The sequence below is a fragment of the Pezoporus occidentalis genome, unplaced genomic scaffold, assembly GCF_034315485.1.
Source record: "Pezoporus occidentalis ecotype Australia unplaced genomic scaffold, CSIRO_AGI_Poc_V1 ctg107, whole genome shotgun sequence".
NCBI classification, from domain to species: Eukaryota; Metazoa; Chordata; class Aves; order Psittaciformes; family Psittacidae; genus Pezoporus; species Pezoporus occidentalis.
Genome location: NW_026912854.1, coordinates 1,576,577 through 1,590,182, shown reverse-complemented (window position 1 = coordinate 1,590,182; position 13,606 = coordinate 1,576,577). Strand labels below are relative to the sequence as shown.

Here is a 13,606-nt window from a genome sequence, read left to right as displayed (position 1 = left end):
GCCTGCCCCGCCTCCGTATTGGTGTATTGGCCTCGTGATGGGCACTCACGTCAGCCAATCAGAGCGCCGCCCGGCCGGGGAGGCGGGAAGCAGAGCCTGTCGGGAGCGGGGCCCCGCGGCCTTCCCCACCCTCCGCCATCTCAGTGCAGCGGCGGTGCCGCCGGTTCCGTTACCGGCCTCCGCTGCGCTGCCCCTTCAGCGCCCGCCCCGGCAGCAGCCGCACTCCCGCCTCTCCCTTCAGAGCCCCGTTTGTTGGCTGGGGCTGGCCGCGCCGCCGGCCTTCCCCAGGCCCCTTTGCAGCCCAGCGGGGCTCCTGTCGCGGCGCCGATGGCGGCTGGCATCATCCGGCGGCTGGATGAGGCCGTGGTGAACCGCATCGCGGCCGGCGAGGTCATCCAGAGACCGGCGAACGCCATCAAGGAGATGGTCGAGAACTGGTACCGCAGGGGGCGCCCGGGGCCGGCCGTGCCTTGGGTGCTGAGGGGAGGTGCGGTTGAGCGCGCGGGGGAGCGGCGGGTCCGAAGTGACTCTGAATCAGTGCCCGGGGCTGCTGTGGCCTTGGGTAAGGCTGTGAATGGTGTGCTGCCAGTGCGCAGTTAATGGCTCCTCCTGAAGAGAAAGGGCGGCCTGGGGTTAAAATTGCTGCTGCTTCGGTGGCGAGCGTAGCGCTGTGGGAGGAGCGGAGGCGGGGGGGGGGGTTCGGTCATGAAAGCTGCTCATCATTGCTGTGGATGGTGTTTGGAATCGCTGTAGGGAGAAGGGGAGGGGTAATCAGGCTGTAAGGATTTATCCGAAATAGGATGAATGCTGATATCCCTGTGAGGGTGCTGAGGCGCTGGCACACGGTGCCCAGAGAAGCTGTGGCTGCCCCATCCCTGGCAGTGCTCAAGGCCAGGTTGGACACAGGGACTTGGAGTAAACTGCTCCAGTGGAAGGGGTCCCTGCCCATGGCAGGGGTTGGAGCTGGAGGAGCTTTAAGGTCCCTTCAACCCAAACCAGTCTGGGATTCTGAATGGCAAGCAGAAATAAACCATCACTTGTGCGAGACAGGTTTTATATCAAAGCCGTGCAGTCCTGCACTCTAGAATCACTGCTTTCTAGAATGCTGTCTTGTTTCCTGCAGCTTGGATGCTAAATGCACAAGTATCAACGTGATAGTGAAAGAAGGCGGTCTGAAGCTCATCCAGGTGCAGGATAACGGCTGTGGCATCCGAGTGAGTACACAAAGTTGCAGTGTTTAATACTGCCTTTTAAAACATATTTCGATTTACAAATGTTCCTGACCTTGACCTGGGGATGGAAAGTGACTGCTGCTCGTGCCTTTCCTGTAGAAAGAAGATCTGGACATTGTTTGTGAGAGGTTTACTACGAGTAAACTGCAGAAATTTGAAGACTTGGCTAGTATTTCTACCTATGGCTTTAGGGGTGAGGTAAGCTCTTCATCAGGTTTTGACACTGTTTGCTGTTGGTTGTTACCCTGTTGTAGCGGGGTTTACACATACCGTTTCTTTCCCAATGGCCTTCACTGAAGCTTCTGCTTTCTGAGGGCGTCTGCCATGTGAATACAGTTTAAAATACATTTCTATGTCTTTATGGATGACTAGGCAGAGGTGTATGTTCTTTTTGCTTTCTGGAGTAAGAGTTGGTTGGTTTTGTGTTCTGGGTTTTTAAGGAGAACAAGGCCTGTCTTCTGAAATGCTGCTTCAGAACCCTGCAAGTAGTAGACAATGAAAGGTTTGAGTGGAAGGTGCCTCTTGCATGTCAGACATTTGTCTAAATATCATATGTAATGGTAAATATTTGAAATGTCCATTTGTCTTGCTTTGCTTTTGGTGTTAGTCAAAGTTAGTATCTCTGATCCCTTGGAGATACTTGTTTTCCACGTTCTCCTAGGCTGTATCTAAACTTGTCTGAAAGAACAGTCCAGGATGAGTTCTGCTTTCCCCTCCTGATGGACAATGAGATATTTAAGTATGCTGCCTGTGCTCAGATATGTAGATCCTCGTATGCTACAGAGAATGGACTGATGAGGCCTCTTCTCACACAATAGCACCATAGTCAGCTCCACAACCAGTGGACTCTGGTCCTCGGGCTGTGTGGGCATGTCCATTGAGTCTTCCAGGAAAACCACTGTAACTGGGCTTTGTAATCTTGTGTATGGTCAGGAGATGAATTTGGTCAGGGATAAGGAAGTAACAGCTGAAATCTTCCAGTTGTTTTTGTTAATGTGAAAGAAAGGGCACAGCTGCAATAGCTTTGCAAATTTCTTTTAGCTGTGTTACATGCTTGGCTACTTGCATTGGCAGAGGTAATAAAATGTGAGAAAAGCCAAAAGAAGGTCCTGGATAAAAGTCAGTGTTATATGTACTAAAAGTTGTTAAAGCCCTTTTGACCTGCACTTTCATTATAAGGGTGTTTATTAACTGCTTGCAAGCAGTATATCAAAGTTTAGTGATGTTGTTTAAAGTGTGGACACTCAGTAGTGGCCAGAGGAAGGTTTACAAAGGTGCTTTCTCTTTCTCCAGGCATTGGCTAGCATCAGTCATGTTGCCCATGTTACAGTAACAACTAAAACAGCTGATGCAAAGTGTGCATACAGGTAGGCTACCTGTTAATTACCCACCTGACTGCTGTGATCATGAACAGATGCAGTTAATTCTCTTAAGTGCTCTTAGTAAGGAGGAGTGACAGGTGGAGTTAATTGTCTTTTCAGTGACCTTAGTAAGGAGGAGGGTGGGGCGAGGGGTTGAGTGGTTCTGGGGTAGTTTCAGAAAGACCCAGAATGTAGTTTGAGTGATTGTTTTGTTCTGTTTTACTTATTCTAGATTGTAAAGGTAAGCTTTAGCTAAACAGTGTGTAACTTGCTGAAAGACCTATGTGTCTCTAGCACTCAAAATCCTGTCAAAAAGGAAACAGATCTTATATGTAAAGTCGAGAATTGCTTATAGCTGAAGTGTAAAGCGTAGTGGAAGGAGTTTTATTAGTCCAGGTCTAGCTATTAAAGATAAAATGCAATAATCCTGCCTTTACAGGAAAAGCCTCAGTAACCCAATTTCAGAGCCCCTTTTTCTCTGCTGTTCTTCTCACTCTTCTGCTGCCCCTCTGGGTCCCAAGGTCAATGAACAGTTTTCCTCCAGCACAAAGGTAGTGGTGGTGGGGATTGCAACCAATTGTCAGTGTCCCAAGTTCCTTGCTGGGAGGAGTCTGGTGATGATGTGATTTCTTTTGTCTTCTCCCTTTTGCCGTCCTGGGTCTGTCTGCCCTCTGTAAACCTGGGTGTCTGACAACTTCTCCTGTTCATTTTTCTGCCTAGAGCTACTTACAGTGATGGAAAAATTAAAGCTCCTCCAAAGCCCTGTGCTGGGAACCAAGGAACTCAGATCACGGTAGGGTTTTGTGCCTGTTCTCTCTTGTCCCTTCTCTGTTCCCTGCACCACTCACTACTATGTGTTACGTGTCAGGTACATGACAGCATCACCTTGTCGAATGTTTTCCAAGTGATGATGTGTCATTTGTTGGGGGTTTTGTTTTGTTTTCTTCACCGAAGAGAGCAAGGTAGATGTCAGAAGGTGCTGGGCTGCTTTGGTTGGTTGGTTCTGGTGGGAGTGTGCATCCAGCCAGCTTCCCACGTCAGCCTTTAGGATGATGTGTCTTGAAAAAGAAACTGAGATTTAAACTTCTGCCTTTCTCAGTATAGCAGAGAAGTAATTTGCATACTGCTTAAATAAATAGTGCAAATGAACAGTTTAAGCTGCTGTTTTAATGACATTAACAGCCTTGATTGCAGTAACTGTTTTAATGCTTACTTGCATTTCATTAGAACACACTGTAATCTTAACCTGTTGTCAAAGAAGCTGTGGCTGCCCCATCCCTGGCAGTGTTCAACGCCAGGTTGGACCTTGGAGCAAGCTGCTCTAGTGGAAGGTGTCCCTGCCCGTGGCAGGGGCTGGAACTGGATGTTTTAGTTGTTGCTGGGTGATGCTTACCCTGATCAAGGGCTGTTTGGTCTCTGGTGCTTTGTCAGTGGTACTTAGTTGCCAGCTGGTTTAAACCACAACAATTGCATAGCGAGAGAAGGTTTTGGAAGTTAGTTTTAATTGTGATCTTTTTCTCCGTAGGTTGAAGATCTCTTTTACAATGTAGTGACAAGGAGAAAAGCTTTAAAAAATCGAAGCGAAGAATATGCAAAAATACTGGAAGTTTGTGGCAGGTAAATCAAAACGGGAGTTTCCAGTTCTTTAATCTGCCCCGGGGAGTGCCAGGGACTGGCATGTGTGTGCTTGGTGTCATTTTTCAAGGGAAGTAACCTTCTCCTTCATATACTGCAGTCTTTGGCTTTAAGCTGACAAAGAGGACATTTAGGTTGGATATAAGGAAGGAGCTCTCCCCTGTGAGGGTGCTGAGGCGCTGGTACAGGGTGCCCAGAGGAGCTGTGGCTGCCCCATCCCTGGCAGTGTTCAAGGGCAGGTTGGACACAGGGGCTTGGAGCAAGCTGCTTTAGGGGAAGGTGTCCCTGCCCGTGGCAGGGGTTGGAGCTGGGTTTGGAGCTGGGTGAGCTTTTAAGTTCCCTTCCAACACAAACCATTCCATGATTCCCTGTTTTCCAGGTATGCCATCCATAACTCAGGCATCAGCTTTTCAGTTAAAAAGGTATGACAATAAGTCTTTATAATTTCACTGTGTGTATGTATATGTAATGTATGTGTCTGATAATGCCAGGAAGTGTGCACTGCATCTTCTGCAGCAGGGGTAGCGTATAGAACCTTCCGTTGTGTTGAAATGCTGAAGCATATTTGATGCAGTTTGGATAGGAAATGCATCAGTTAAAAGCAAAAAAGGCACAAATGCATTTGTCAGGAGTTTGGTTGTTTTCCTGTGTGGCCAATACTTTATTTCATTGTAGCTTTATGAGCTGTTTTAGCTTCTTGTGAGAGTCTGGTCACTAATTGCTGTATGAAAGAGGATGGGGTCAAGAACCTTCTGTGCTATTCTTAATTATTAGCTGAGCTGCTCATGCTCCTTGCTTTCAAACTGATTTTGACTGAATTGATGATGTTCGTTTCTGCTGACTTCAGCAAGGTGAAACCATGTCAGATGTTAGAACCTTATCAAACGCCTCAACAGTGGACAACATCAGATCCATCTTTGGGAATGCTGTTAGCAGGTATGCTGATGCCGTGTTTCCTTCTGACATTTTCTAGTAAGCCATAGAAGCCTAGAATGGAATACAAATCTCCTTTCCCTTTCTCTCCTGATGAACATGGGCTGTGCTACCTTCTGCTTCCTTCAAGCTGAATTGCAGAAAAGAGGCAGTGTTGCAGTACCAGAACTCTCCCCAGTCTTGCAGAATGTGGGACATTCCTTCAGGATGTCAGAAGGAAAGAGGGAGGTTGCAGAGCTGTTCCTGTGATGCATTAAAAGAGAACTAAGATTTTCTTTACTGGATTCCTGTGGTTTGCTATGTTGACAAAAGCCACGTTAGCTGAGGCTGAGCAAACAAGGCAAAGCATTTTAAACCAAATACTTTTTCAAGAGAGGATTGGTTTTTTTCACCACGCTAGGGAAAATTCTCTTTCTGAGACTTTCAGCTCTGAAGGATCCATTGAATGGACTCATAGAATGGATTTGTCCCATGAATACATGGGTGTCAGTTTGATTCAGTTACTAGAGTCTCATATGAAGGGAATGTAGCTTTTAATATAGGCAAACACTGTTATGAGACAGCAAACTAGAGAGGTTGTTTAGTGGCAAGGTTTGCAGTGTTTGTGTTTCTTTCTTATGCTTTTGGTTTTTTGTCTACTGCTAATGCTTGTTGGATACAGGTTTGGTTTTCCTTTGTGCATTTCAATGTAAATGTTTTGATCAGCAACACTTTCACTGTGTTGAGCCTGGCTTGTTGTTTTGAATTACAAAATGAACACAGATAAAAATGGCACTCAGCAGATACCAAGGTTGAATTGGAAATAAGTATCCTGTTAACCTTCTCTCTGCCAGCTTCTGAAGCTGGCCCAATGCCTTGCTATAGAGCTGTGCCCACAACCTGCCAGAGTGCATTTCCTTGACAAATGAATCCTGAAAATCATAAAGTTATGACAGTGATTTTGGTGGCTCAGCAATGAATGTTTGAGCTCTCAAATCATTCCTGAGGTTTCATGGTACAACGGTGAGATGAACACAGAAAAGTACATTGCTGCTCGTGAGGACTGCTTGAAATGTGCATCAGCAGAAGAAGTCATTATTTGTATGTGTCTCTGTGAATAGGGAACTGATAGAAGTGGACTGTGAGGATGAGAGCCTGGCCTTTAAAATGAAAGGCTACGTCACAAATGCAAACTACTCTGTGAAGAAATGTATATTTCTACTCTTCATAAACCGTAAGTTTGAAACAAAAAGGCAGTGTTTTGTACATTCACAGCGTGCTCAGGTAATCAGCAGAAGAGCAAAACTTCCTGAAGAGCTACAGAGTGTATGAACCTTCCTAAAAACATGGAGCAAAAAGTGTTACAGTTCACTGTAGGTCTGAAGGTGGTTCTCTGTTTGTAGCGTGCATCATGCTTTGCACTCTGTATAGTGGGAAGCAGCAAAGGCTGGGCCTAAAGACACTGAAGCTTGCGGAGTGTCAAGGTTGGGATTGTGTCCTGCCAGCTTACATGGGGGTGGTCTCTCCATTCTGTAGCCATGTTGGCGTGGGGTGCAGCAAACCTTGACTGCATGCAGTAATGAAAAGGTATCCTGGTTATTTTAGTGTTTGTAGAAAAAACTACTTCTAAATATAAAGCATCCTAAGCAGATACTGCCTGTTCCTGGGTTTACATGAAGAATAAATAAGTCTTGGGGGGAAAACCACATGTACCGGGTGCCCTCTGAAGATAGGAAGCGTGAAGATGTTGGTCTGGAGCAGCAGTGGGGTGCTGTGTGCTGTGTGTCAGTGAGGTTCTTTAGAGCAGTGCTTTGTTGTGTGTTTCAGATCGGTTGGTGGAGTCGGCCGCTCTGCGGAAAGCCATAGAGACTGTATACGCTGCTTACCTGCCAAAAGGCACACATCCCTTCCTGTACTTAAGGTAAAGTAACAGGAAGAAGTAGCCTTTTAATACCACCTTGTAGCATATAGCTGGGGTGATTCGGTTTAGAAGGGCATTTGTGATCCTGATAGTAGTGTTAAGCATTGCACCGAGGTAATTAATTGCCAGACAGGAGGTAATTAAATCACATTAAAGAAATCTTTAGAGAGGTCTTGTTTTCAGAGGTATTGAGTGTAGTTTCAGGTTAAGTCCCCTCATATTAAATAAATCATGAGACACTGCAAGCAAAAGATGCTTCTGAAAGCTCTTTTTAGTCATAGTACAGTGGAGAGATTGGTTTGAGCTTCCTTGTGAAAGCAGGTTTGGGGAGTTTGGAGTAGAGTTCTGCAGATCAGTTATTAATACACCCAATAGTCTGACTGCAGCGTAACTTCAGGAGGTTTCAGGACCACTTTGACATCTTCGTTATGAAGTAACAGCCCCACCTTTTGTACTGAACCACTCTGTGCCCTCTCTGATTAGATTAACTTTTCCAATGTTTTCCAGCCTGGAAATAGCCCCCCAGAACGTAGATGTGAACGTGCACCCTACAAAACACGAGGTCCATTTCCTTCATGAAGACAGTATTCTAGAGCGTGTACAGCAGCACATAGAGAGCAGGTTACTGGGCTCAAATTCCTCAAGGATGTACTTCACTCAGGTGAGAGCGTGTTTGCAGTGACCATGGCTCTGCACTGTTTGAGCTGTGGTGGATACGTTTACTCTGTTGAATAGCACAATCTATGCAGTGATTGACAGTCATCAGCCTTGTACTGGTATCTCAATCTTTGTGTCTTGGGGATTAAATTGCTTTAATAAGCCAATGTTAATGTGGCAAAGGAGAGGAAAAGCGTACAAAACCATTGTCGGTACCCTCCTGGCAGGTATCTGATCGGTGGTTTTGGTTTTACAAGTGTATTAACCTTGATAGGTCGTAAATTGGGTCTTTTTCTGCCCTGGTTCATGTGGAAGATGTGACTGAGGAAACTGTTCCAGGTATTTGACACCGCTTTGGGTGTGTTTGACAACACTTAATCAAACCTGAGGAAAATCAGGAAGATTCCCTAATCTCTCTTTATGTAGAACATAGTAAGAATTGCAGCTATTTAAAACCACAGATTTCCTTGTGATATTTTTCACATAAAAGGCTATTTTCCCTTTGAGTCAAAGGAATGCCAATGAACCATTTTCTCAGCTGCCCAGACAGCCACATTCCTATTATGTGGATTGCAGGTGCAGAGCTGGTGGCCTGTTCCAGCAGCTGACAGTGTGTCCGCGGGGTGTGAAAGCTCCTCCCCCTGAGCAGTGATGCGCTGTGAGAAGCGTGGCTGATCTTTGTGTCCTCTTTCCTTCCAAGACCTTGCTTCCCGGGGCTGACTGCTCATCCAGCGGGGTTGTGAAAGCAGCAGCAAAGTCCTCGGCGGCCCCCAAAGGAGCCAGTGACAAAGTGTACGCGCATCAGATGGTGCGCACCGATTCCCGGGAGCAGAAGCTGGATGCTTTCCTCCAGCCAGCAAACAACCCCCTGAGCACAGCCCCCAGGGAAGCACCGGCCCAGGGCAACGCCAGGCCCATGGAGGGGGCAGTGGGGCCGCAGGATGCTGAGATGGCAGATGTCAGTGCTCCGGTGGAAGCTGCCCCCCATGTTCAGGACCCAGCGGTGCCCGGGGGGCTGAGGGACAGCGGACGCTTGTCTCCTGAGGCAGCACCGCCTCGGTAAGTGTCACCTTTCCTGAGGGAATACCCGTTTGTTACACGGCACAGCCCTGAAACTGAGGAGTTTGGGACTTTCTTGGAAGATTTTTCCTAGAATAATTCCAGGGCATTTTGTGGAGAAATTAAACTCCAGCTGTGAATGGCAAATCAATGAGTTGTGATGGGGTTTGTACCTGGGGTGTCTGCGCATGCTGAAAGGCAAGCAACTGTGCAATAATGACATTAACTTCAGCACAGGTTGATCTTTGGAGGCCCTCCCTTTTTGGGGGTATAGAAACCCCATCACTGAATTTGGCAGACATTGTCCTAGTGAAGATAAAAGTGCTGGCAGGTTTCCATAGCTCCCGCTGTTATGACAGGCCAGAGCCTTCTGAGGGAACCTGATGTCAGTGTCCCCCACTATGATCATTGAACACGAGAGTGGGAAAAAATCATTAAAAAATCCACATTTTCTTTGATGTGACTTTAGAGCCCAACTTGTTTTGTGCTGCAACAGGTGCCTGTGACTGGTGTTAGAGTCAGGAATTCTCTTAAGAATTACCTTCTCCTATGGAATTATGCCCAGGAAGTAAAAGAAAACAGGCTTTTTTCCTGGGAAGCATTTTGTGTCAAGGTACAACTTCTGAATTGAGCATCCCATCTGTTGGTGTGGTAGAAGAATTAACGTAGGTCCTTTTGGTTTGCTATTGCAGGAAGAGACCACGGGAAGACACGGATGTAGAAATGGAGGAAGATGACAGCAGCAAGGACATGACTGCTGCCTGCACCCCTCGAAGAAGAATCATCAACCTGACCAGCGTGCTGACTCTCCAGGATGAAATCAGTAGCCAGGCACATGCACGTAAGCAAGGCTTCTGCTGCTCCAGATTAGTGTTGTTTCACCAACGATGTTGGAACTGCTGAGGAAAAAGGTATTCAAGAGGTGGCCCAGTCAGCTCCACTGTGCTGCTGAGTGAGCTTGTAACTGAGATGTGTCTTAACCACCAAGGGCCAGGGTGTGAAGAGGTGGTGTCCAGCCTGAACAAGAGAAGGCTTCTGAAGGGGTGGCCTTAAAGCAGCTCCAGTGGCTACAGGAAACCTGGAGAAGGGCTTTGGACAAGGGCCTGCAGGGACAGGCCAAGGGGAATGGCTTTAACCTGCCCGAGGGGAGACTGAGATGAGCTCTTAGGCAGAAGCTCTTCCCTGGGAGGGTGCTGAGGCGCTGGCACAGGGTCCCCAGAGAAGCTGTGGCTGCCCCATCCCTGGCAGTGTTCAAGGCCAGGCTGGACACAGGGGCTTGGAGCAACCTAATCTCCTGTGGCTGGAAATGAATTCTGAAAGTGTTCCAGTCAGACCCTGGGATTTATTCAATGTTTAATTTGCACTGTGGGTTGTTAACTGTTGTGTTACATCCTAAGCGAGAACTATGTATGTTCATGCACACAAATGAGTAGCACTTCGAAACGTGGGCAATTGGTAGTACAGACCAGTAAGCAGCAGCAGGGCTGTAGCAGTGACTGAACAGTCATCCAAGACTGTGATGCCAAAACCCCACAATCCACTCAGATAAATAAACTAGGGCAGGGTTGCAAATATGAAACTATACCTTGTTGTTTCTTCCCCCCCTCCCCTCCATTGTTTCAGGTCTTCAGGAGATGCTAAGGGACCACTCTTTTGTGGGCTGTGTCAGTCCTCAGTGGGCGCTGGCCCAGTACCAGACAAAACTGTATCTTCTCAATACAACAAAGCTCAGGTAAAGCTCATGTCAGACTTGTCAGCCGAAGTAAATACCAATTATTAATGTAACTAGAAGAAGGAAGGAAACAGTGGGGAAGACAACATCATTTACTTGTTGCCTGTCTGAAAAGTCGAGGCAAAAGATGGAGCAGGGAATTCAGAACAGTGGGAAACGAGCCTGGTGTGCTGGGGAAAAGCGACAGGGCATCAGCAGAACTGCCATAGCAGCTGTACTGTGTGCTCCTGGGCTGGGGAAGGGAAAGATGTTGTATGAGTAAAGAGGTTGAAATACAAGGTATCAGGATTAATGGATAGCGGCTGCATGTGTGAGTGGGTACCAGTGTGGCCCATGTCAGAAACCAGGAAACAAGATTTACTTGTCAGCATCTGGATAGTGCATGTGAGTCTTTAACTAAACTGTTCAAGTCTGGGTTAGTGTTACCAGATGTACACATCTGGTGTTTCCAAGAGGAGCCTCACTTTTCCCTCTTAATATTGGGAACTGTTTGAGACGTGATCCTGTCCATGTAACTGACTTTTGTGCTTCCAATTTAGCCAGGAACTCTTCTACCAGATCCTTATTTATGACTTCGCAAACTTTGGAGTCTTAAGGCTGTCTGTAAGTACAATTTTCCATTCTATCCTGTGTAAAATGATTTTAAAAGCACTTCTTTACAAGAAGCCTCTCCTCTCGGGGAAATGCACGGTTTCAAACGCTGGGTTTTGTCCACTCCAAGACTGCTGCTGCATTTCTTCTACAGTAAGAATAAAACATAGAATTCCCAGTCTGCTTTGGAGCTTGGCTATGAGAAGCAGAACTGTTTGCTCTGCAGGCTGGAGATGGTAAATGACAGTTAGCTGTATGTGTAAGAAGCAGCTGCTGATTTCCATTAGCGCAGGTTGATCACTAACAAGTTTTGCCTCCTCCATTTTTAGGAGCCAGCTCCTATATATGAACTTTCAATGCTTGCTTTAGAGGACCCTGAAAGCGGCTGGACAGAAGAAGATGGCCCAAAAGAAGGGCTTGCTGAGTACATTGTGGAGTTCCTCAAGAAGAAGACTGAAATGTTGAAAGAGTATTTTTCTCTTGAAATTGATGAGGTAACTGCTGCTCTTACTGCTAACAGTAACTGAAAAGTGGCCTTGGCAGTGCTGGCTTTGTGGCTGGACTCCATCTTAAAGGTCTTTTCCAACCTAAATGATTCAATGCTTCTGCATTTTGGCAGATACCTGCAGGAGTCTGCTTGCAGTATCACCAAGAACTGTCAGGATTTAAGCTGCTTTTAGAAGGCTGCTACACAAAGTAGTTCTACATCCAGTTAGTTACCAAGTCAAACGCTTTAGTCGTTGCTTCTGTAACTAGGATGTAGATCTCCTAATGAACAAGATGTGCACCTGGTTACAGCATCCCCATGGCTCTCAAGGTGCCTTGCCTTTGTCCTGACACATCTCTTACTCTACAAAACTGAATCGCTTCATCGAGGGTTGTATAACCCAGGCACTTCACCTGGATTTTGGTGTAGTTACTGGAAGAAAGAACATTTGGGGCTTTTTACTGAAGCAGCAGTGATTTTTTTTACAGGAAGGAAACCTCGTTGGGTTGCCACTTTTGATAGAGAGCTATGTTCCACCGCTGGAAGGACTGCCCATGTTCATCCTTCGTTTGGCCACAGAGGTATGCTCTCTTCATGGTTTTATTCATTCGTAAACGACTCTTTCTTTTTAGGAAAGAATGAAGTGAATCAAATTAATTCATTAGAAGCTGCCAAGGCAAGGCTGGAGTTGGTTAAATGCACTGGTTCATGCTCCAGCCACTGCTCCTGTGGCTACTGATGAGTTGTGCTTTGCCTCTGCATTCACTACTGATGGAATGAGCATGTACTGCAAGTTGAAAGCCTGCGTTGCTACATTTCTTTGTCCTGTACTTTTACCTTGTCAGCACAAAAGTGGCCAAGACATTATGATGACTTTAACATGTTAACAGTCTCTATCAGGTCTCTGCTGCCCAGGTTGTACTAAATGACTTCTTTTTCTTCTAACAGGTAAACTGGGATGAAGAAAAGCCATGTTTTGAAAGCCTGAGCAAAGAACTAGCACTGTTCTACTCCATTAGAAAGCAATACGTAATAGGTGAAGCCAACCCAACAAACTCTCAGGTACATGAACATGTAACTAGTCCTGTAAACAGGTAACACTACACAGGAAACTCATCCTCTTTCAGCTCTGGACTTCTGGTACCAGCACTGCTTTTAGTGAAGTGAATCAAGCAGCAGTGTGGCAAGATGAATGTGGCTTACATTTGTGATTATATGTATTAAAAGAACCTTTTAACTCGGGGTATTGCAGGGTGCTTGGTATTACAACAGTTCTTGGCCTCTGAATGTTTTAATCTACTGAGCCATAATAGATCTCTATAGAAGAATAAGGATGCATAGAAATTATAAATACGGCTTGCTTCTGTCTAAGTATCTGCTTAATCATTCAGTAAGTGACTTGAGGTTAAAATTAACTTGACTGTATGCAATGAACTTCTCTAGTATGAGGAAGAATTTTACCATCATGGTAGTCATATGTAATAAAGGCTTTTAAGGAATGCTCTCCTCTTGTCAGTTTAATTGCTTCTCTTTTTTCCCCTGTATTTCAGGCTGAAGGTTCTGGTTCTGACTCTGGCTCAACAAAGTGGAAATGGACTGTGGAACATGTACTTTACAAAGCTTTTAGGACTCATCTTTTACCTCCTAAACACTTTGCAGAAGATGGCAGCATTTTGCAGCTTGCTAACCTGCCTGACCTCTATAAAGTTTTTGAGAGATGTTGAGCAAGTTGTTGTTACAGACTGGGGCATATCCAAAACCACTCATGCTGCATTCTGTTCTACTGCGTAGAGGAGAAAGCTGCAAGCTTCATGGAGGAAAGAAGAGGGGGTTTAATATCATACAGGATAGCAAATGATCTGTTTGTTTTCCATCTGCTGATGAAAGAAGGAGAAGAATTGTTTTAGCCATGTGTAAACCCAGCTGTAGCGCCTAAAATCAAATGCACTTAAACTCAGTGGCACTGCTAGGCAGTATGTTAACAGAATACAGCTCTTACTGAAGGGAAATCACTTGGTT

The 13,606-nt window shown here is 45.9% G+C and overlaps 1 protein-coding gene across 3 annotated transcripts; it reads left to right on the top strand.

Annotated features, from left to right (window-relative positions):
- Positions 1–256: 256 nt before the first annotated feature.
- On the top strand, positions 257–13,606 carry MLH1 (mutL homolog 1). 3 transcript variants are annotated; one of them, XM_062622173.1, is made up of 19 exons: positions 257–437; positions 1,124–1,214; positions 1,332–1,430; positions 2,526–2,599; positions 3,314–3,386; positions 4,119–4,210; positions 4,608–4,650; positions 5,076–5,164; positions 6,262–6,374; positions 6,968–7,061; positions 7,569–7,722; positions 8,419–8,777; positions 9,470–9,618; positions 10,401–10,509; positions 11,049–11,112; positions 11,430–11,594; positions 12,076–12,168; positions 12,536–12,649; positions 13,138–13,606. In XM_062622173.1, the coding sequence occupies exons 1-19, from the start codon at positions 328–330 to the stop codon at positions 13,309–13,311; spliced, it is 2,259 nt and encodes a 752-aa protein (XP_062478157.1). In that variant the 5' UTR covers positions 257–327; the 3' UTR covers positions 13,312–13,606. The 3 variants fall into 3 exon arrangements, with proteins under 3 accessions (XP_062478157.1, XP_062478164.1, XP_062478174.1); XM_062622180.1 differs by lacking the exons at positions 257–437; positions 2,526–2,599 and having other exon boundaries at positions 1,125–1,214; XM_062622190.1 differs by lacking the exons at positions 257–437; positions 1,124–1,214; positions 1,332–1,430; positions 2,526–2,599; positions 6,262–6,374 and having other exon boundaries at positions 3,312–3,386.